General features: G+C 41.2%; 1 protein-coding gene and 1 pseudogene across 1 annotated transcript in view; one reads left to right on the top strand and one right to left on the bottom strand.

Annotated features, from left to right (window-relative positions):
- Positions 1–24,538, bottom strand: part of TCEANC2 (transcription elongation factor A N-terminal and central domain containing 2) — a 49,328-nt gene that overhangs the window by 24,045 nt on the left and 745 nt on the right. The window contains exons 2-3 of the mRNA XM_012442551.2: positions 24,379–24,521; positions 12,143–12,284 (exon numbers count right to left, since the gene is read on the bottom strand). Of these exons, the coding sequence (XP_012297974.2) occupies positions 12,143–12,284; positions 24,379–24,480 (244 nt within the window). The 5' untranslated portion in view covers positions 24,481–24,521. The remainder of the gene's footprint in view (positions 1–12,142; positions 12,285–24,378; positions 24,522–24,538) is intronic.
- On the top strand, positions 3,840–4,695 carry LOC105717203 (glutathione S-transferase Mu 5-like; annotated as a pseudogene).

Genomic DNA, 24,538 nt, shown 5'->3' with positions numbered 1-24,538 from the left:
GCCCTCATCCTCAGAACCTGTGACTATGTTACCTTACATGGCAAAAGGAGCTCTATAGATGTGATTCAGGTTAAGTACCCTGGAATGGAGAGATTAGCCTGGATTTTCCAGGTGGGCCCAATCTAGTCACATGAGTCCATAAAAGTAAAGAAGAGGCAGAAAGATGGGTCAGAGATGAGATGTGAGAAGAATTCAACCTACCATTGCAAGTTTTGAAGATGCAGGAAGGAGACCACAAGCCAAGGAATGAAGATGATCTCTAGAAACTAGAAAAGGCAACTAGTCTAGGAAACAGATTGTCCCCTAGAGCCTCCAGAAAGGAATGCAGTCCTACCATCATTTTGATTTTAGCCTTTTATTCCTCTTTAGGTTTCAGGAGATGGCATAACATGGTATAAGAACATCTTAGCTTTGTCACTAATTATTGGGTTGTCTAACCTGGGGCAAGTTACTTTAAACTCTCCAAGCCTCAGTCTTTCCATCTGTAAAATGAAAAAAAATTACACTTACTTTCCAGAACTGTTATATAGATCAAACAAGGTCATAGATGTGAAAGTACTTTGTAAGAAGAGGGGTTTTGTTGTTGTTAATCAATCATAAACAAAAATACAGCATCTCAGAAATCAGATATGATTGACAAAACTTTCCCAGAATATTCATATATACAGTATTGTGAAAATTCATATATATAGACTGCTCACCAGGCTGAGAGTACAAGGCCTAATTCCACTGCCTGATCAGCCATTTACCAACACCCAGTGCTCTTTGGTTTCCTTAATAATAAAGGTGGCGCATGCCTGTAGTCCCAGCTATTCGGGAGGCTAAGGCAGGAGAATTGCTTGAACCCAGGAGGCGGAGGTTGCGGTGAGTTGAGATCACGCCATTGCACTCCAGCCTGGGTAACAAGAGCAAAACTCCGTCTCAAAAAAAGAAAAAAATAAACTACTACTACTACTACTACTAATAAAGGTATCCACTCACAGAGGCCTTGTAACTGCCCGCTCCAAAGACTTTTTACTAGCTGGCCCTCAACTTCCCTCAACACTTGAGGACACTGAGGCCACCCATCTCCCCTGCTTCTAAGAACACCCTCTGGCCAGCATGCCTATGTACTGCCCTGGCTCTCTTCCTGTCTGACTACACTTCCTTAGCCTCTTTACCTGGCTCCTCTTCTTCCTTCGACTTCCCCTGCGTAGATTTTCTCCCAGGTTCAGTCCTTCAGCCCCTTCATCTTTCCTTTTACTCAGAGACTTCATCTACTTAGGTGATTGTAAGCAAACACTTCCTGGCAAATGACTTCCAAATAAGTATTTCCAGTCTAAATTTTGCATCTGAGCTTGAATTCCACATCTCCAATTTTCTGCTGGACATTTCCACTTAATGGGTTTATGTGAGAGCAAAACTCAAGGGACGTTGACACAAATGGAAACACTGAAAGAAAACTCCTATTTGAGGTATACAAGAAAAGGCACTAAATTCTGATTTAAAACAGTTAAATTCAAGCAGATGGCAGAACCCATAGAGACAGTCCAATAAAATAAAGGGACATATGGCTGGGGTCCAGGGCACAATGGCAGTCTGCTAACCAGGAAGGGACACTGCCCCAGGAGATCTGGATTCTCATTACATCTCTGGTGCTAACTCACTAGGTGGCCCTGGATAAGTCACTTCATCTCTCTGGGTCTCAGTTTCCTTGTTTATAAACTGAAGTAGGTAAATGGATTTAAAAGGGTTATGACACTGACATTTACAGAGCTCTTAGAAATATATAAGAAAAATTGTAAGATCCCAGCATAAATAGACAAAGAACATGAACAGTTTACAAAAAGAAGAAAGAATAAAGTGCCAAAAAAACGCATGGAAAACAATTCATTCTATGCAGCACATGAAAACAAGATGCTATTTTTACCTCTTACATTTGTAAGATTTAAGAAAATGGTAGGAATGTAAATTGGAACAAACTTTCTAAAAATCTAAGATTCAAAAATGGATCAGAACAGGAGATGCACAGCCAAGAGGTATCTGAATTAAGGCTTCAGTTAAGTTGGAGACACGGACAAGCTCTCTGGCTAAATGCTTCAAAGCAGCAGCAAAAGACTATGGGCTGAGCTTTAAGGAAAAGCACCCTGTTAGGGGAGAAAGGATGATGACTGAAGAAACACAAACAGGAAAGAAACAAGGACATAGAAGGCCAGAAGAGCCATGGAGAAAACTTGTTCAACTTTGTCATTTTCACTCATTTGAGATCCTGAGCTCCTGCTGTATGCCACTAATGCTTGAAATACACTGGTAAATAAAATGTAACTTCTGCTGGCACGGAGTTACTGCCTAACAAATAAAAAAATAAAGAAGTAAATAATTAAATAGGTGATTACAAACTGAGATAAGGGCTATGAAGGTAACAAACAGTTTAAAAATAGATACAGAACTGGCAACCAGTTCAGTGTCATTTATGTCAACAGAAAGGGAGTGATCCATGGTCTCAAATTCACAGTCTGGAAAGATGAGAACTGAGACAAGACCACTGGATTTGGATAGAATAAAATTACTTGTGTCCTGAGAGAGTAGTGGTTGTGGGAGAAGCCAGCTTGGAACGGTTTTCCCAAAGGAGTGGGCAGGCCAGAAATGGGAGTTGCGAGAAGCCAACATTTTTAAAGGAATCTGGCTATAAAAAGAAGAGAAATTAGGTGTTTGGAAAAGGTGGCAAAGACAATTAAAGGGGAAGATTTGTGCTTGTCTGAAAGCAGAAAGAGGGAGCCAGTGGAGAGGATAAGGGTGGCAACACAGCGAGAGGCATCGGGACATCCCCATTCTCCCTCACTTCCATGGTCAGTCCTTGCTAAATCCAGTCCATTATCCCTGATAAGGTTTCTCTAAAGAGCTATTTCACTTCTCCATTCTCTCAGTCCTCGTCCATTCCCTCAGCCTTTACCCTCCAGGCCTTCATTGTGTCTCACCTCAATGTTTATGGCCACACCTCATCTTCATGGCTCACTTCCTCACCTCCTTCAAGTTTCTGCTCAAATCTCTCTCAATGAGGCCCACTCCCCCCGGACACCATCCACATTCCCCATCCCCCTTAACTTACTTGACTTTTTCTCTTGCATAGCACTTATCATCTTCTAACATAACGATACAAGTTGTTTATTATGTTTCTTCTTTATTGCCTGTCTCCTCACTAGAATGTAAGCTTCACAAGGATAGGGATTTTTGTCTTGTTTTGATCACAGGCATCCAGAACACTGCCTGGCACGTGAATGAATATCTGAATGACCTCCTATCTGATCTCCTGATTTCTACCTGATCTTTCTCTATTAACACCCGTTTCCTATGCATTTTTCTCTTAGTCACCAGAAACGCTCATCATGTCTTCCTATAGTTAACATTAAATGGTTCCAGTAGCAGCTGTTTCTAAAGCTCATAGGTTGCTAATAAGATACCCATCTTCACTGCAGCACTATTCACAATAGCAAAGACATGGAATCAATTAAAATGCCCATCAATGTCAGACTGGATAAAGAAAATGTGGTACAGATACACCATGGAATACTATGCAGGCATAAAAAAGAACAAGGTCATGTCCTTTGCAGGAACATAGATGGAGCTGGAGGCCATTATCCTTAGCAAACTAATGTAGGAACAGAAAACCAAATACTGCATGTTTCACTTCTAAGTGGGAACTAAATGATGAGAACTTATGAACACAAAAAAGGAAATAGACACTGAGGTCTACTTGAGTGTGGCGGGTGGTAAAAGGGTAAGGAGCAGAAAACTTAATTATTGGGTACTCGGTTCACTATCTGGGTAACGAAATAATATGTACAACAAACCCCCATGACACAGAGAGTTTACCTATATAACAAACCTTCACATGTACCCCCAAACCTAAAAAAAAAGTTAACAAAAAATAAAATAGGCCCTTCCTCTCCTTTTTCCGGACTAAAAGTCTGACTCCGGCGCCGCTTGAGGCCTGTTTGCAGAACTGGCACAAACCAGCACCATGCCCATGACACTGGGGTACTGGGACCTCCGTGGGCTGGCCCACGCCATCCACCTGCTCCTGGAATACATAGACTCAAGCTACGAGGAAAAGACCTACACGATGGGGGACGCTCCTGACTATGACAGAAGCCAGTGGCTGAAGGAAAAATTCAAGCTGGGCCTGGACTTTCCGAATCTTCCCTACTTGATTGATGGGGTTCACAAGATCACCTAGAGCAACACCATCCTGCGCTACATTGCCCGCAAGCACAACCTGTGTGGGGAGACAGAAGAGGAGAAGATTCATGTGGACATTTTGGAGAACCAGACCATGGACACTCGGATGCAGCTGGTCATAATTTGCTATGACCCAGAATTTGAGAAACTGAAGCCAAAGTACTTGGAGGAACTCCCTGAAAAGTTAAAGCTCTACTCACAGTTTCTGGGGAAGCAGCCATGGTTTGCAGGAGACAAGATCACCTTTGTGGATTTCCTCGCCTATGACATCCTTGACCACAACCGTATATTTGAGCCCCGCTGCCTGGACACCTTCCCAAACCTGAAGGACTTCATCTCCGGATTTGAGGGTTTGAAGAAGATCTCTGCCTACATGAAGTCCAGCAGATTTGTCCCAGGTCTTTTGTTTGGAAAGTCAGCTACATGGAACAGCAAATAAGGCCCTGGGTTGCCAGAAGATGGGAGGGAGGAGCTGACCCTGCTGCCTGGGCTCTAACATGAGCCCTCCCTGCATTGAGGCTCTTTAAAGCTTCAGCTCCCTACTCTCCTCCACCAAAGTTCCCCTCCTAACATCTCCCTTTTCCTGCACTAACACCAACCTGACGGCCTTTCCTCAGTGCTTGTCTCTTCTTTGAGAAGCCAGACTGATCCCTGACCTCCCCAGCACTGTCCTCAAAGACTGTCTACATACCCTGATCCCTTTGCTGTGTCTCTATACCCCAGCCCTGTGTGATGCCCAATAAAGCCTTAGCCATGCCTGAAAAAATAAAATAAAATAAAATTCTCATAAGAAAATTTACTATTAAAATACGTTATCCCCCTCCACCCACCATGGAAAGAATTCCTTGGGGAACCCTGCATAAAATAAAATTAAACAAGTTTCTTTCTTTCTTTCTTTCTTTTGAGACAAGGTTTTATTCTGTCCCTCAAGCTAAAGTGCAGTGGTGTGAACTCCGCTTCCCGGGTTCTCCTGCCTTAGCCTCCCGAGTAGCTGGGGACTACAGACACACAGCACCACACCCAGCTAATTTTTATATTTTTATTAGAGATGAGGTTTCACCATGTTGGCCAGGCTGGTCTTGAATTTCTGACCTCAAGTGATCTGCCTGCCTCAGCCTCCCAAAGTGCTGGGATTAGAGGCATGAGCCACTGTGTCCGGCCAAACAGGTTTCCTTATTGTAGGATTTCATCTAGCCTATTATACGAGATGGTATACTGAAAATCTCTGAGAGAGAGAAAATAGTAATGTAACATATTCCAAGCTTATCTGAACCCAGGGCACTTTCTTCAAATAACATCTCACTGGACCAGAGTTGTAAGAAATCCACACTTGAAAACAACGGCATCTGGGAAAAGTCCATACCCTATTGGCTAGTTTTTAAGTTTCTTTATAATCCGGCCCTATCTCTATCCACTCTTGCCCATTCCAGCCATGCATATTACATTCTAGCATGTTGTTTTCAGGATTTTCAAGCCTTCATTCCTTTACTCATGTCTCTGCCTGCAATGAGCCAGATCTCATTTTGACCTAGCAAAATCCCATCTCTTCTATAAAAACCCTTCTCCATTTGCCCAATCAGAAGTAGTCACTGTCTCCCCATATTCCCACAGACCTTTGTACCTTCCTTGATTTTAGCATTTTCACGTCAATCATTATTATACACCTGAATGTCTATTTCTCCAGAGAATGTGGGTGTCTTACAAACATGAACCATGCATCATTCTGTAGCACCCAGCATAAGGCATAGAACAAAGAAGGTGCTCAGTATGTGTTGAATTAATGAATGAATATATATTCTATAAAACACAGATCAAATGATGATCCAAGGCTCTTGCTAATCCTCATCTTGCTTATCAATCTTAACAATAAATAGTGGCTCACTCTGTTACTATTCTCCTATATTAACTTCTCTCACTCTACAGAATCTTTGCCATTAGCATTCAACATATTAGGATCCTGTTCTATCTTAAAAAAACAGAACTTTCAGCCGGGTGCGGTGGCTCATGCCTGTAATCCCAGCACTTTGGGAAGCAGAGGCGGGCGGATCACGAGGTCAAGAGATCGAGACCATCCAGGCCAACATGGTGAAACCCCGTATCTACTAAAAATTACAAAAAATTAGCTGAGGGTGGTGGCGCGCACCTGTAATTCCAGCTACTCGGGAGGCTGAGGCAGGAGAATTGCTTGAACCCAGGAGGCGGAGGTTGCAGTGAGCTGAGATTGTGCCACTCTGTGAGACTCTGTCTCAAAACAAACAACTTTTTTCAATCCCACATTCCCTTTCTGATATTGTGTTTCAATAGCAAACTTCTTGAAAGAACTGTCTATTTTGTTTCATTTTCATACATCTTCTCCCCTCAAGTTTCTGCCCCAACCTTACTTTTGAAACTGTCGTAACCAAGATCATTAATGACTTCATTTTGCAAAATCCAATATTTAATTTTTAGATGTAGCTTATTTGGCCCTTTGACAAGAATGGGCACAGCTAAACAATACCCCCACCCTGCCTCCCCCCCGCACCACCCGAAGAAACACTCTTTCCTTTGCATTCCATGACAATATTCTTTTGTTTCCTTTCTGTTTCTCAGTTTCTTCTATAAGTCCTTAAGTACTGGTGTGCTTCCAGATTTTAGATTCAGCTCTTGGCTCTTGTTAACTTACTCTTCCTGGGCAAGCTTATCTACTATTATCACACCAATTCTCAGCTCTATGCTGAAAATGACTCCCCAGTATATGTTACAATCTTTCCTTAGCTTCACTCTTGTATTTCTAGCATTCTTTTGGACATTTCTTTTGGGATGTTCCACAGAACAAGTCTAAAACGGAACTTAATCCCTCCACCTCCAAACCTGCTATTCCCTATCTTAATGAGTGGTACTGCCATCCACCTATTCGCCCATAACAGAAAGCTAACCCTCAGTCTCCACTGCTTCATCTTCATTCCCAACATCCAATCAGTCTACAAGTCTTTGGATTTATTACATGTATGTCTCTTGATTCCAGCTACAATTGCTTCATCCCCAAGATTACTACTCCATCCAGGCCACCCTCATTTCTTATGCAGATGTTTTAGTAGCTCCCTAACTGAGCTTCCTGCCCCTAGGTTTGTTTTTGTCCAACACTTTTCCCACAAGGCAACCAGAGAGATTTTTCTAAACTGAGTATGTCATTCCTCCATTCAAAACTCTTCAATAATAATCCTATTATATTTAAGACAGCAAATTCTCAAACTTTATGGTGGACTAAAGCTACTCTTTCACTGCAGTATTACTAGATCCTGGATAAAAGCCATCTCACCCTAACAAAAAAAGTTAACAGAGGCTAGAAGAGTACACTCAGGGAGGGGTGGGGTTATCCTATGGGCTGATATCAATAGCAATGCTGCTGAAATACTTAGCTTTGGGCCAGCAGTGAGGTCAGGGAGCTAATCCTGGGACTTCATACTGAGGTAAGATCCTTAAGAGGTGTGCTAAAATATTCCAGGTCAGAGATAGCTCTGACTATTGGCAGAAACAGAAGTTTTAAGCCCCTTTAGAGGGAATCTTCTCAATTTAGCCCCACAGAATTCCTACAGATTCATAGAGGCCAGGCACAGTGGCTCGTACCTATAATCCCAACATTTTGGGAGGCTGAGGCAGGAGGATCACTTGGGCACAGAGGTTCAAGATCCCTAGCCTGGGTCTCCTGTATAGCAAGACCCCTTCTCTATAAAACATTTAAAAAAAGATCCAGGCATGGTGGTATCTACTTGTCCCAGCTACTTGAAAGGCTGAGGCAGGAGGATCACTTGAACCCAGGAGTTCAAGGCTGCAGTGAGCCATAATTGCGCCACTGCACTCCAGCATGGGAGACAGAGTGAGACCTTGTCTCAAAAAAAAATGAAGTTCAAAGAAAAAAAGAAATACAATAATGAGTTCGCAATTAAAAATCAACAAGCACATGGGAAGGCAAGTAGCATCAGTCAGCAAAAACAATAAACAACAGATTTAAATCCCCAAGAACCATAAATGTTAGAATAGTCAGATGAATACAGAAGAGCTAGATATTAAATGTTTAAGGCACAATCACAAGAATGTACCAAAAAAAATTTATAAAAAACATTTTGGGGATAAAGCAAATTTGTAAAAATGAAAACGGTTTTTGAAATAAAGAACTTAATGAATGGGCTAAATAGCAGATTAGAGTCAGCTGAAGAGAGAATGGGTGACTTGGAAGATAAGTATCTGAAGACATTACCCTATAATGCTGAGTCAGAAAAGGAGATAAAAAATAGATAAACTAAGGGGTATGAAGAATAGAAGACCTAACATGCTTCTAACAATAGAATCTCAGAAGGAGGGAACAGAAATAATTAAAGAGAGGAACTTCTGAAGAAATAATGGTTGTTGCCAGGCATGGTGGCTCACACACGTAATCTCAGCACTTTGGGAGGCTGAGGTGAGAAGACTGCTTGAGCCCAGGAATTCAAGACCAGCCTGGCCAACATAGGGAGACCCTGTCTCTACAAAAAAATACACATATTATCTGCATGTGGTGGTGCTAACCTGCAGTCCCAACTACTTGGGGTCTCAGGCAGGAGGATCACTTGAGCCTGGGAGTTCAAGGCAGCAGTGAGCTATGATTGTGCCACTGCACTCCAGCCTGGATGACAGAGAAAGACTTTGTCTCAACAACAAAAAAAGAGATAATGGCTATAAATTTTCAACAATGAACATGAATCTGTAGGTCCAGGAAGTATAGAAGTATAATGTATCTAAGATAAATAAAAAGAAATACAGGCTATGGTAGCCAGTCTACAAGTTAGATTCCAATGATTATCAACTCCTGGTATTTATACCCTTACATTGCCTTCCCAACTGTACCAGGGATGATCTGTGTGACTAATAGCATATGACAAAACTGATGATGTATCACTTCTGAGATCAGGTTACAAAAGACACTGTGGCTTCCATCTTGGTTGTTCTCTTGCTTTCTTGTTCTTTCCTGGATCACTTGTTCTGAGGAAAGCCAGCTGCCACGTCATGAGCAGCTCCAAGGAGAGACCCACATGATGAGAAACTGAGGGCTCTTGCCAGCAATCCTGTGAGCCATTTTGGAAGCAGATCCTGAAGCCCTGGTCAAGCCTTCAGATGAGTGCAACCCCAGCCGGTAGCTTGACTGTAACCTCATAAGAAACCCTGTGCCAGAACCACCCAGATAAGCTGCTCCCAGATTCTCGGCTTAAAAAAATTGTGTGCAATAATAAATATTGTCTTCAGCAGCTAGATTTTAGGGTAATTTTTACACAGTGATAGATAACTAATACATATGCCAAGACCAAACAGTTCTGAATGGCTTACAAAGAACCTTCTCCATCTGGTCCAGAATGTCTCTCTAGCCTCATTTCTTGCCATGCTCTCCCAAGCACATTAGATTTCTAACACGCCAAACTTTTTTTAGTTTCTGGAATGCACCATGTTCTCTCCCACCTCCACCCTCTATACAGCTCACGTGATGTACTCCTGCCTGACATATTCTTCAACACCTTCTGCCCTACTCTTAACACATATAGTCATTTTGCTAACTTCTCCCCATCATCAGAGCACTCATCACATTGTATGATGAAGTCTTGTTAAACTATTAGATTTAAGGCTCCAAAAAGGCGGACAATATCTGTCTCCTTCATTATTATGCCTATATAGTTTCCAACACAGAAAAGATACTCAGTAAATATTTGTCCCTTATAACCCACAGGATAGGAACAGGCAGGAAGACCAAAGGTTGAAGAATGTAAACATTCTCAGGCAATGATCCAAATGAAATCTTCAACATAGCAACTGATGTAACTATAAAGAAACCAAGAAACTCCTATATTCCAAACAACCTCAGGTTTAGGGGAGACTTTGGATAGTCAAGGCTCAAGGCCAGCCATCGTGGCTCATGCCTGTAATCCCAGTACTTTGGGAGGCTGAGGCAGGCGAATCATGAGGTCAGGAGTTTGAGACCAACCTGGCCAACGTGGTGAAACCCCATCTCTACAAAAAATACAAAAATTAGCTAGGCATAATGGTGGGTGCCTCTAATCCCAGCTACTCGAGAGGTTGAGGCAGAAGAATTGCTTGAACCCAGGAGCCAGAGATTGCAGTGAACCAAGATGTGCCACTGCACTCCAGCCCGGGCAACAGAGTGAGACTCTGCCTCAAAAAAAAGAAAAAGACTCAAAGTTGGATGGTTTCCAGTTCCTCCTAAGTTAAGCCCTGTTGTGGCTTCATTAGGATCCTTGAATTGAAATCTCCAAACATCAGAAATACCCATTCTTGAAAGCATACTCATAATTGTACTCAAACACCAAATAGAAATTATATTTTTTAATTATAATCTTAAAATTATAATCTTAAAATCTTCAAATCCAGACTATTATGTTGATATTTAAGTTATGATCATATATGGTATTTGTGGAATGTGCTTAACTATATACATATGCATACGTACATATATACGTTATGAAATATTAATCACTAGTACCCTCTGCTGGTGGAAATACTTTATCTGCTCATATGAATGGTCTTATTGCCCCCTAGTGATTATAACCTATAAAGACAAAATCCAGCAGCAGATGGGAGAATCTCCTTGGCTATAATAGTGGGGTTTTATATTCTTAAAGCATCTGATTTTCTCAGATTCTGGTTTATATTACAGGGGTACAACTCTAAGACTCTTGGGGGGCCCTTTGGGGATTTCGCACAGCTCTTCCCAGCTGTTAGTGCCAGTTCTGAAGCTGCTGTCTCTCCTGCTTCGCATGAACAAGAGGTCAAGGGGAAGCAGACAAGGCAATGGCTGCACTAGTGAGGGCAAGAACAGCAGCTGTGAATGACTGCCCTGGACTCCCAGGGGAACCAGGAGCAGCTTGAGGAACACATGTTGGCCCTTCCTTGCATATTATTCACAGTTGTGTACTGTACTAAAATGGCAATTCAACATGGTCCTTCACTTACCTTTTAAATATCTCCAATGCCATAATATCAAGATGTAACTGAAATGTCACCTCCTCTATGAAGCCTTTTCTGAAGTTCCCAGTATATACCTTATTTAGATTAGAATAGTACCCAGAACACTATTTACATGTTTTTATTTATAACCTACAATATTTTACTGTTACCATTTGTCTATATGCTTGTCTCTTCTACCAAACCCTAAGTTTCTTTTCTTTCTTTCTTTTCTTTTTTTTTTTTTTAAATTTGCGACAGAGTCTCAGTTACCCAGGCTGGAGTGCATGATTTTGGCTCACTGCAACCTCTGCCTCCCAGGTTCAAGCAATTCTCATGCCTCAGCCTCCTGAGTAGTTGAGATTATAGGCGTGTACCACCACACCCAGCTAATCTTTGTATTTTTAGTAGAGACAGGGTTTTCCCCATGTTGTCCAGGCTGGTCTTGAACTCCTGACCTCAAGTGATCTGAACACCTTGGCCTCCTAAAGTGCAGGGATTGTAGGCGTGAGCCACTGTACCCAGCCCAACCCCTAAGTTTCCTGAGGTCACAAATCATGTCTTGTTCATTTCTGCACACCTAGCATCTAGCATCTAGCATCTCAAAACGTTATCCATATGCTATTGCCAGTTTCCAGTCCATGAACTAAGTATATAAATTGAATGTAATCATTTAGAAACTTTCATAGTAATTTGACGAGAGTAATTCTATATCTGTTGAATATCATTTTAAAAATTGGGGCTGTATTTTGTATATTTCATTTCATTTTTCTGGTAATTTTTATTATATATTACTAAGGTATTGGCCTGCAACCAACAGATAATTTTTTAAACAACAGTCCTTTACTAGAGTGTTTGAAAAGCATTGATAAAGCAGATAACTTCATGTCTGAGGGAGACAGCAAGGAAAGAAAAAGACAAAATATAAGCTTTCTTAAAAAATAAAGAAGGAATATACCTATCTTTGTTGATTTTAACACCTCCCTGGAGGGTATTTTCTTCTTTAATTCTTGTAAGGCTTCAACGAGATTCTCTTTCGTTTGATCAGGAAGCTCCAGCATAGTTTTCCATCTTTTTATGTCTTCTACAACCACAACTCTCTGGAAAAAAGAAAAGTCATTTGGAAAATGGGAGATTTTCATTAGAAAGACATCTGCCTTCACCTGAGCTAATGGGGCTCCTATTGACATATGAATTATTGATTATGACCTGAACCAAAGTACAGTGCATCTGATGGTCCCAAATGATGGATAATTGCATAAAAGCAGGTACAGCTTACTGCAAATCAGGAAGAGAGGTGCATCTATTAGGAAAAGTGCAAGTTTTAATCTTACACTGTTAGACACCACTGGCACTTAGCAGTGAGAGGCAATAAGGATGAGAAGAAAAAAACAATGCTGAGGCGAATAAACTCTATAGCTCAGAGCTATAGAGTTTATTCGCCTCAGCATTGTTTTTTTCTTCTCATCCTTATTGCCTCATCTCTACTAAAAATACAAAAAATTAGCTGGGCATGGTGGCGCGTGCCTGTAGTCCCAGCTACTCAGGAGGCTGAGGCAGGAGAATTGCCTGAACCCAGGAGGCGGAGGTTGCGGTGAGCCGAGATCGCGCCATTGCACTCCAGCCTGGGTAACAAGAGCGAAACTCCATCTCAAAAAAAAAAAAAAAAAGAGTAACTTAATTCATAGGCAAGAACAGCAAGCAGAGAAGTCATAAACATGTTTATTTCAACAATTAAAAGCACATTTCAGTAGTTCCCCACTTCCTAGAGGATAAGACTCAAAACTCTTGTTCAAGTAACTTTTTAAAACTTCAAACACATAGAGAGTTACAGAGAGTAACCCACTATTTATAATGGAAAAAATGAACATTTTGCCATTTCACATAAAATAATAAAACATTATAGTTTAAGTCCCTTTGTACCTTGAACCAACTCATTCCCCTCCTTCCCTTCTTAGAAGAAACTATGTACCACCTTAAAGTTGATATGCATCTTTCCATTAAGTATAAAAAAATTAACAATTAAGGAATCTGGGTAAAGAAGATGGGAAGTTCTTTATACTGTGTGGCAAACTTTTCTATAGTGTTGAAATTATTCCACTAAGAATTATTTAAAAAGTAAAGTGGGAGACTTTTAAGTTCCTTTTATAACTACACACACAAAAAATCTCGGATTGGTATTACCCGAGGGAGGTGGGCACAGTTAGGAAACTGAAGGGGATTCTGGGATTCTGGTAATACTGCTTCTTGATCTGGATGCTGCTGTGTTTATTGTGAAAATTCCTCATGTACACTTGCAATTTGTGCACTTTTCTAGATGCATTTTATATATGATAGTTTGATAAAAGCACCCAAAAATGTCTTATCTCTCTCCCTTGGCTGGTGTCTGCTTCCAGCCTAGAAGCCTATGGGGGGAAAAGGGTGTGTTTGATTTCCCTGTCACCCCAACTTTGCTTCTCTTCCTCTCCAGTCTGCTTGTTTGCTTTGGCTTCTGACCCTTCCAGGTTCAAAGCCAGGAAAAGAAAAAGAGGAAAGGGGAAGGAAAAGCCTTACTTTAGCATAGTGATACTGTGCTAATCAGGTTTTAGTACTACCTGGACTTGGCAGATATTGAAAGCTTTCTTTTTCTCGTATAGGTTACTTTTGCCATTCCTTGGAAAGCTCCCACTGTTGAGCTCTCACCTGCAGTTCCCATACTGTGGGTACTGTCTCCTGCCAGTCACCCACAAGTCCTCCCCTGATTCCCATTTTTGGCAACCTGCAGGCTCTCTCTCTAGGGATCCCATTGTCCTTCCAATTATCTTTGTGAACCCATCCATTTTCATTCAACTCCAGGCCAGCGAGCATTTTCTCCCCACTTGCCCACATCTTTGTCCCAAAATATTCTGAGGGTAATAGCCCTCCCAATGCACCCACTTCTTTCACATCAGTCAGCCACTCTCTGTCTTTAGATTTTCCAAGGCATAGTCTGATCTCTGTCCACCAACCCCAGGTACTGAAGTCAAGTTCTTTAATTTGCTCTCTCCTCTTCCTTTTACTTCAATCTACTTTAAAGCTTATAGTGAGTGACAGGTTCAGGGTCCCAAAACTGGTCTCCATGTATTGCCTTCTGTATAGATGGTCTAGAATCTCACTGGGAAATATCATTTGATACCTACTGCTTTGTTCTCAGTCTTTAAGGGCATGAGTAAAAATTAAGACAAAGCCTTTTTCTATGATCTGTTACAATATGAAATGGTATTAGTGTTAAACTGTATGAAAAATCAATAAAGCCAAGTAAAGGGACATTTTCACTAGGAAAATGTAAACATCATACTTTTCTCGCCAATGTATTTTCTTAATTTATCCATACTGAAACATGGAATCCCGGTTGATCCATTTTAATAGTATTGAACAGTATTCCATTATTTTTATATACAAATGCCTTCGAATTTTAAAACCTATTCCCCTATTGGATATTTAGTTTCTTTCCCCATATTTTACATGTTATAAACACTGTTTCAGTGAACTCCTGTCTATGACAGATTTTTTTGTATACTGTCTTCATCTCTTTACTTTCCACTTTTCTGAGTCATTACATTTTACATAGCCTGTGGCAGCTTTATTTTGCTCCCTATCCCCTATTCCAATCTGAGAATCTCTATCTTTTAATAGGCATGTTTAATCCATTTGTATTTATTATGATTACTGATATATTTGAACATATTTTCTCTTCTTTTTTCTTCTTTCGTATCTTCTATTTGACAGTTTTCTTTAATCTATTTTTTCCTTTTTTTGTTTTTTATAGATGGCGTCCCACTCTGTTGTGCAGGCTGGGTGTAGTCGTAACAATCATAGCTCACTGTTAGCCTTCAACTCCTGGGTTCAAGCAATCCTCCTGCCAGCCTCCCGAGTAGCTGTAAGTACAGGCACGTGCCACCACACCTGGCTAATTTTTGTTTTTTTGTTTGTTTGTTTGTTTTGTTTTGTTTTTGAGACAGAGTCTTGTTCTGTCACCCAGGTTGGAGTGGAATGGCACGATCTCGGCTCACTGCAACCTCCGCTCCTACTCCCCCAACCTGTTCAAGTGATTCTCCTGCTTCAGACTCCTGAGTAGCTGGGATCACAGGCAAGCACCATTACATCTGGCTAATTTTTGTATTTTTTGTAGACATGGGGTCTCACTCTGTTTTCCAGTGCCCAGACTGATCTCAAACTCCTGGCCTCAACTGATTCCCTGACCTCAACCTCTGAAAGCACAAGGATTACAGGTGTGAGCCACTGTGCCCCACCCCTTTTTTCCCTCTATGGTTTGGAAGTTATGCATTACATTTCTGTCATTTTAGTGTTTACTCTTACAATTTTTTTTTTTGAGACAGAGTCATGCTCTGTTGCCCAGGCTGGAATGCAGTGGTGAAATCACACTGCAGCCTCAACCTCCTGGGCTCAAGTGGTCCTAACACCTCAGCCTCACAAGTAGCTGGGTCCATAGGCACACGACCACATCTGGGTAATTTTTAAATTTTTTTATAGAGATGGGGTCTCACTATGTTTCCCAGGCTGGTCTCAAACTCCTGGGCTCAAGTGATCCTTCCACCTTGGTCTCCCCAAATGTTGGGATTACAAGTGTGAGCCACCATGCTCAACCTACCCTTACAATGTTTATGATGTATACTAACAAATTGATACCAGTATTGTTCTCAGAAGCCTCTGCTTCAGAAACCCAAATTCCATGGCTTCTCTGTCTATCCTTTATGTACTTTTTTCTTTCATATTTCTGTCTCTTCATTTCTCTATGATATATCCTAAGTGACTTCTTCAGATATCCCAAGTATTTCTCTCTTTAGCTATGGCTTGTCTATGTTTAAGCAGTTCGATATGTTTCTGCTTCAATAAGGATATCTGTTCACTGGAAAAGTTCTGTCTTTCTTCCTCTCCAAACTTTCCTGCTCTCTCTACATACTATTCTATTCTTATCCTATGGTTTCCATTCCTGTATCTTTGTGAACATGAGGTCTGGAGGCAGGAAACGTAAGTCTGATTCTCGCTGACTTCCTAGAACTAAATCAAAAGGGAGGCCAAGGCGGGTGGATCACTTGAGGTCAGGAGTTTGAGACAGGCCTGGCTAATATGGTGAAACCCCATCTCTACTAAAAATACAAAAATTACCTGGGCATGGTGGCACATGCCTGTCATCCCAGCTACTTGGGAGGCTGAGGCATAAGAATCATTTGAACCTGGGAGGTGGAGGTTGCAGTGAGCCAAGATCGCATCACTGCACTCTAGCCTGGGTAACACAGTGAGACTTTGTCTCAAAAAAAAAAAAAAAAAAAAGGAAAAATGCACAACCAACCAAACTGGTCTCATGCCTAGTCTTCAACTGCATAGGGGTGTAATTTTGTAAATTCATTTCAGCCTCTGATTGGTCCCCTCCTGCAACCAATTAGATGTTGCATAGAGTGTAACTTCGTAACTTCACTTCAGCCTCTGATTGGTCACCTTCCACAACCAATCATACTGGTTGCAGGCCACTACTTCATTCACATAGGGTGTAAATCAAGTAACCAATGGGAAACCTCTAGAGGGTATTTAAACCCTGGAAAATTCTGTAACCAGATCTCTTGAGCCTGCTCAAGCCTGCTCCCACTCTGTGGAATGTACTTTCACTTCAATAAATCTATATTTTCATCGCTTCATTTGTTGATTTGTGCATTTTGTCCAATTCTTTGTTCAAAATGCCAAGAACCTGGACACCCTCCACCAGTAACAAACATTTTAAATGTATTTAAGGTCTCTTTCAGATTGTTTTCTTATCTCTACTTCTTGAGGTAGAAATTCTATTACTTACATCTGTCTGCTCATTCTCCCTCCTGGCAATTTATTTTCTTATAGACTTTGTAATTTCTGACCATTAGTTTATCCTTACAGGGGGTTGTGTTCTATGAAAGTCCTCTGCACTCTAGGATATGAAGTGTCTTAATAGAGAAATCTCACATTTGTCTTTGCCAAGATTTGAATTTTCTCAGTTCTAGGCCAGTTTTTATATATATTTTTTTCAGTTTTGCAAACAGTGTGAATTTAACTACAGTTAGCCTTCTGGATCAGCAGGTTTCACATCTGTGGATTCAACCAACCACAGGTCAACAATATTAAAAAAAAAAAAAAATAGATGGCTGCATCTGTAGTGAACACACATAGACTTTTTTCCTTGTCATTATTCCGTTAACAATACAGTATAACAACTACTTACATAGCATTTACATTGTATTAGGTATTACAGATTGAGTATCCCTTATTCAAAACGCTTGAGACCAGAAATGTTTGGGATTTGGGATTTCTGAATATCTGTATTATACTTACTGGTTGGGCATCCCTAATTCAGAAATCCAAAGTCAAAAATGTTCTCATGAGCATTTCCTTTGGGTACCATGTTGGCACCCCAAAGTGTTGGATTTTACAACATTCTGGATTTCAGATTAGGATGCTCAACCTGTATAAGTAATCTAGAAATGATTTAAACTATACAAGAGGATGTATAGAATGTGCAAATGGCACACCATTCTATATAAAAAAATGAGCATTTAGGCTGGGCGTGGTGGCTCACGCCTGTTATCCCAGCACTTTGGGAGGCCAAGGTGGGTGGATCCCTTGAGGTCAGGAGTTCAAGACCAGCCTGGCCAACAAGGTGAAACCCCATCTTTAAAAAAAACAACAAAAAAAGAGAGCATTTGTGGATTTTGGCACCTGTGGGGGGTCCTGGAAGATGACTGTACACATATTCATGCATGGCAATAAGAACGTGGCTCTAATTTATTATTACTGTCAACACTGTTTCCATCTAAGACCCTGAGAAGGTAACAATCTGCTTCCCTGGACCGGTGGATAGAATTTTTCTAGCTCATTTTTCACAAACATATGGTAGTCTTGTTTTAGCTTCCAGCTTCACATAGGGGATCAGTTCTAGCTCCCCACATCACATTCACCCGAGACCTTATCTCCTGTCCATACTGGCCTTAAAATCCCAGCCCCTAAGCATTATATCTGGATTCAATATTCCCTGGATACCTATTCAACTTCGGCTCCCACTTACAGCTCTGATTTTGGCTTTCCTCTCTCTTCCTGGCACCCAAGGATTTCCCTTTCTTGCTTTCAAGCTCAGCTCTGAATTGGAGGCTTTTAATCCAGCATTTCTACATGGGTGGAATCAGGTTAAGGGTTCCACATCAGATAATTTCACCATATGGAACTAAAGAAGTCCAAACTCTTTAGCATGGCATAAAAGGCCTTCCATGGCTTGGCTCCTGACATTGTTTTCAGTCTCATCATTTGCTCCAGATACACCAAACTATTTTTTTCTCTTTTTTTTTTTTTTTAAATTTTTATTTATTTACACCAAACTATTTACAGTTTCCTTTTGAATTTCATACTCTTTGCCTGGGATAGTCTTTCTTTGCCTCATTTACCTGATAAATATTTATTTTTTAAGACTCTCTTCAAGCATCACTTCTATGAAGACTTTCTTGCCCCTCCTCTACCACATTTTACCAAATACTCCATTTTGTGTCCCTCTGCAACTTGTATAGACTCCTATTATTGCATCTATGCTTTCTGCAAATACTTATCAACAACAAGGCTGTCTTTCCCACTAGACTAGGTATAACTTGAGGGCTGGAACAATTTTTCATTTATCTCGCTATCCTCAGTGCACAGTAGGTGTAACTGAAGAAAACTATTTCTACCTTCAAGGTCTAAGTACAATACAGTTTTCAGATATGAAATTTTATGTCAGAAATAGAAAAAACATCAGTCTATTCAAGAGCAAAAGAATTCCATATATATCAAGAAATGTCTCAATTTCTAAATATGGGCCAGAAAACAGATCGCTCAAATTATTTGGAGAAATGAGAGAAATGGACACAAAATATCAACGAGGAAACTACAATGAAGAGTAGAATGGTTATTGCCAGAAAGAAGATGTGCTTTCCAATATACCATCTGGTTTTACAGTTGTGGATTGCTGAAATATCAGGTTTGACAAAACCAATTAAGGAAAATGACTCATTCATAAGTAGTTATGGGGGCGCCATTCCACTGGTGAGGGCAGGAGGCAACATATTGGCTAGTCGATCCTACAAAGGAAGGAAAGGTTTATAGAACGTTCTGAAGTGATAAACCTAAAAGAATGAGTATACTTTAGGACCTTTTAATTTTAAAAAAAACTCTTATTGCAACCAACAGAAGAAATCACTTCCACTTAAGGGAATAAAAAGAGATTAACTAAATTAACCTTTACCACTTAAATGTATACTACATGAGATCTATTGAGAATCACTTTTATAGAAGGTGATAAGCCTATGGAAAAATTACTTGTAATATACTGATAACAGAAGTACATTTGTCCTAATATTCCAAGATTTTTATACCTCTTCAGTTTGGCATTCAGAAACCTACACTTATTTTTTTCTTTTTTTTTTTTCAGCTTACCCTATCTGTAGGGGACAGACTATGGACCCAAATTGTCTAGTTCAAATCCCAACTTTGCCACTAATGGTTGCATGACTTTAGGCAAGGTACTTAATCTCTCTGTGCCTTAGTTTTTCATCTGTAAAATATAAATGATAAAAGCATACATCTCACAAAGCTATTATTAAGATTTAAAGAGTTCGTAGATGTAAAGCGGTAGTTAGCACAATGCCTGGCCCATAAAAAAGGACTCAATAAATGTTATAGTAATCCTTGTTCCTACTATCATCCTCCTCTTCCTCCTCAGCTTTGGTTTTAATATACAAGCCCCTCCTTTGCCACATATGAAAAGAGGAAACTATTTATCAGTTTTTACTACATGCTAGGCACAATGCTTAGCCCTTTCAATATGAATTTATCTACTTTACTCTCATAACAATCATGTAGATAAGGTATTGTTATTTCTGATGTTATTGATGAGGAAATTGAGGCTTGAACATTTAGTAGGTTCTTGGCATTAAAACATAATGCTGATGTTTGCTGGAAAAGTGGACCTAGCTAACTCTAAAATTCACATTTAACTCAATTTCTTTTTAATTTCCCATTGTGAACACACCAAGCACCATGCATGCATAGAGGAAACAGAAGAGCGAGTACCACTCATTGAATGGTTATATGTCACCACTTCCCAAGAGTATATCAGACCTAGCCAAATCCTCCCGTCCCTTTATGGTGGCTGGCCACATAGCCTTCTCTGACCACTAAAACAGACACTAAGTTCTCTCTTCTCTTACCGCATGATCTCGGCTCACTGCAACCTCTGCCTCCCAGGTTCAAGTGATTCTCCTGCCTCAGCCTCCTGTAATCCTAAATAGCTGGGACTACAGGTGCCTGCCACCATGCCCAGATAATTTTTGTGTTTTTAGTAGAGACGAAATTTCACCATATTGGCCAGGCTGGTCTCAAACCCCTGACCTCAGGTGATCTGCCTACCTCAGCCTCCCAAAGTGCTGGGATTATAGGTGTGAGCCACCGCACCGGGCCTCTTCTCTTACCTCTTAACCCTTATTGTTTATAGGACAATTCTGTAATGGATGACATATAATTTTGTATCATTATTTTATTTTTGAGACGAGGTCTCGCTGTTGGCCAGGCTGGAGTGCAGGGGTATGATCATGGCTCACTGCAGCCTCAACCTCCTGGGCCCAAGCAATCCTCCCACCTCAGCCTATGGAGTAGCTGGGACCACAGGCACATGCCACCATGCCCAGCTATTTTTTTTTTTTTGAGATGGAATCTTGCTCTGTCCCCGAGGATGGAGTGCAGTGGCGCAATCTCAGCTCACTGCAACCTCCGCCTCCCGAGTTCAAGCAATTCTCCTGCCTCAGCCTCCTGAGCAGCTGGGACTATAGGCATGTGCCACCACATCCAGCTAATTTTTATATCTTCAGTAGAGATGGGGTTTCACCATATTGGCCAGGCTGGTCTCAAACTCCTGACCTCATGATCTACCCACCTTGGCCCCCCAAAGTGCTGGGATTACAGGTGTGAGCCATTGTGCCCAGCCACTAATTTTTTTTTTTTTTTTTTTTTTGGTAAAGATGAGGCCTCACCATATAGCCTAGGCTGGTCTCAAACTCCTGGGCTCAAGTGATCCTCCTACCTTGGCCTCCCAAAGTGCTGGGATTATAGGCATGAGCCACCACACCTGGTTTCATTATTTATTAACCTCTTATAATTTGATCCCTTTTCAGGAAGTTTCATGAGGGTTTGTATTTTGATCTTACATTTCTCTTATGTTCTCTGTAGTACTTAGCATTGTGCTGGGCCAGTGTAAAGATGATTATTATTTATTCAACACATTTTACTTACAATGTAGCAGGCACTGTGTTAAGTCTTAGAGCAGAATCAGAACATGATATTGCAGTCCCAGGACTCAGGAATTCACAGTGGATTGGATTATCTGTCATAGCACTTACTTTACTGTATTGTAATTATCTGATTACCTGTAGTTTTCTCCAATCCACTATGAATTCCTATTGTGGTCAATAAATATTTGTTATTAAATATATGTCAGGCATTGTGCTACATCCCAGGACAGGGAGGTAAATAAAATATCCAAGGTCCTGGCTGAGTGTGGCAGCTCAGTCCCAGTTACTTGGCATATGGATATATGTTAATACAGGAGAACAAGAAACAGGTTTGGAAGGAAAGCTAATGCATTTAAGGGGAATGTTATTACTTATGTCTGTTGTTTTATGCTTTTTTTTTTTTTTTTTTTTGAGACAGTGTCTCACTCTGTCACCCAGGTTGTAGTGAAGTGGTGCGATCCTGGCTCACTGCAATTTCTGCCTCCCAGGCTCAAGCGATCCTCCCATCTCAGCCTCCTGAGTAGTTGAGACTACAGGCGCACACCACCATACCCAGCTAATTTTTGTATTTTTTTGTAGAGACAGGGTTCTGCCAAGTTGCCCAGGCTCATCCCAAACTCCTGGGCTCAGGCAATCTACCCACTTCGGCCTCCCAGTGTGCTAGGATTACAGGCATGAGCCACTGAGCCCAGCCTGTTGTTTTATTCTTATTCCATAATTTTCACATCATTTATTTTCATCATCACACATAGTTTTCAAATGAGGTACAAGCAGGAACCCAGAGAGGAGAGGGGTAGATAGAGGTATATTAGAATATGGGTGTTCGGGCTGGGCACAGTGGCTCACACATGTAATCCCAGCACTTTGAGAGGCCGAGGCAGGCGGATCACAAGGTCAGGAGTTTGAGACCAGCCTGGAACCCCGTCTCTACTAAAAACACAAAAATACAAAAAATTAGCTGGGTGTGGTGGCGGGCACCTGTAATCTCAGCTACTTGGGAGGGTGAGGCAAGAGAATCACTTGAACCCAGGAAGTGCAGGTTGCAATGAGCAAGATCCCACCATTGCACTCCAGCCTGGGCGACAGCGTGAGACTCCATCTCAAAAAAAAAAAAAAAAAAAAAAGAATATGGGTATTTGCAAGAGAGGGTATGTGTACTTCAACTATTCCTTCCCACATTTTTCCTTGAGAGAGTCTGATATGATCCCTCATTGAGAATCATTGCTATGTACGATTATCCATGAATATTCTGACAAGGTAGAGACAGTTGAAAACCTTGAATGTGTTCTAAGCAGTCACAGAACTGCAAGACTAGGACAGACTTTCAAGATCTAGAATTCTGTAGGGCTCAACCAAGTGCTGCCTGGAAATATGTGAGGGCATTTTCGGTAATCAGAATGGGAGGTGCCATTGGCCTTAAGTGCCTGAGAGTCAGGGATGCTAAGTATCCTATAACTCACCAGCAGCTCCAAATAATGAAGAATTATCTTGCCCCATACAACAACAGCAGTCACTTGAAGAAACACAGGTATAGTTCAATCTCCACGTTTTATAGATGAGGAAACTGAGGTCTTAAAGAAGGGACTGACTTGCTACTAAAGATCACCCAGTTACCAGTAGGGCCTGTTTATACTCTCCTTCACTGCTTTCCAATATGGGTCTGGTAAGTCTGCGAGAGACATCCAGGAAAGGGGTCCAACTGAGTAGATGTCAAATACTCAGAATGCTGCCTTGCTCTCACAGTCCTTTGCACAATTTCTCTAGCTCCAGATGCCCCTCCCACCTTCTGAAACCTAGGCTGGAGGTGCATGTTTGGCAGTTTTAGCATAGAAAGCCTTGAGATGGATAAGGTGATCCTGGCCAAATACATAAAATGTGACAGAACTCTGAGGAGCCCAAACACTAGGAACCTAGTGGAGGAAGAGGAACCGATAATGGAAAATGAAAAGAAAAAGTCAGAAATGTAAGAGGCAAGGTTCAAGATGATAAGGGCACTAAGTACAAGTTGTTTTGTTTTAGTAAAATAACAATTACTTTAGCATTTATTGAGTAACTACGTTGATTGATTCATTGTATCTACTCTTTGCATCTTACTTGCTAACAGGCATCAGACTGAGTTCAAGGTAGCAAAGAGTCCATTAACATCCTCTTTCCCACTGGGCACAGTGGCTCATGCCTGTAATCTCAGCACTTTGGGATGCTGAGGCAGGTGGATCATTTGAGGTCAGGAGTTCCAGACCAGCCAGGCCAACATGGTGAAATCCCATGTCTACTAAAAACAAAAATTAGCGGGGTGCCTGTAGTCTCAGCTACTTGGGAGGCTGAGGCAGGAGGATTGCTTGAACCTGGGAGATGGAAGTTGCAGTGAGCTGAGATCATGCCACTGCACTCCAGTCTGAGTGACACAGTGAGACCTTGTCTCAAAAACAACAAAAACCAGCTTCTTTCCCAGTCTCAGTTGTAGCTGTAAAGCCATTTGATACTGTTCTGCGCAGTAAGACGTGAGAGAACTGCATCAAAACCCACCCCTTAATGAGTCTGTACGGGGTAGGTATATAGAATCATATTTGGTACTTTAACATTCCTAACAGACTACGTTTTGCAGAAGAGTAACAACGAAGGGGACTTGTTCTACCAGCTAGCACACATGCTGCAAACCACACTCTGCACCAGAGTAATTACAAGGGTGTAGCAGAGGTGCGGAAATTGATAAATCTAAGTCCGTACAGCTATGGGGGGAACAAAGAAGGAGTGGTCAGGTACACTTTGGGGAAGGAGGCATAACAAGAAATAATTCATAGGTCTTTCCACACCAGAAACTCTGGCACCACCTTGCTATCAGTCCTTTGCACATTTCCTCTAGTCCCAGATCCCCTCTCACCTTCAGAGATTCAATCGTGGCCTGCTTGTAAACCTTTCCTCCAGTGTCTTTCTTCTGAGGGCTATTCTGGATTCTAGGCGTTCGAATGATGAATTTATCCATTGTTAGGGGATTCCGACTACCTTGACGTGCTTGCAGCGATTCTGGTCAAGAAAGAGGA

The sequence above is a fragment of the Aotus nancymaae genome, unplaced genomic scaffold (genome assembly GCF_030222135.1).
Source record: "Aotus nancymaae isolate 86718 unplaced genomic scaffold, 86718_ANA_hifiasm-v0.15.2.pri h1tg000007l, whole genome shotgun sequence".
NCBI lineage: Eukaryota > Metazoa > Chordata > Mammalia > Primates > Aotidae > Aotus > Aotus nancymaae.
The sequence above is the reverse complement of the archived record's forward strand: the minus strand, read 5'-3'. Positions and strand labels throughout refer to the sequence as shown.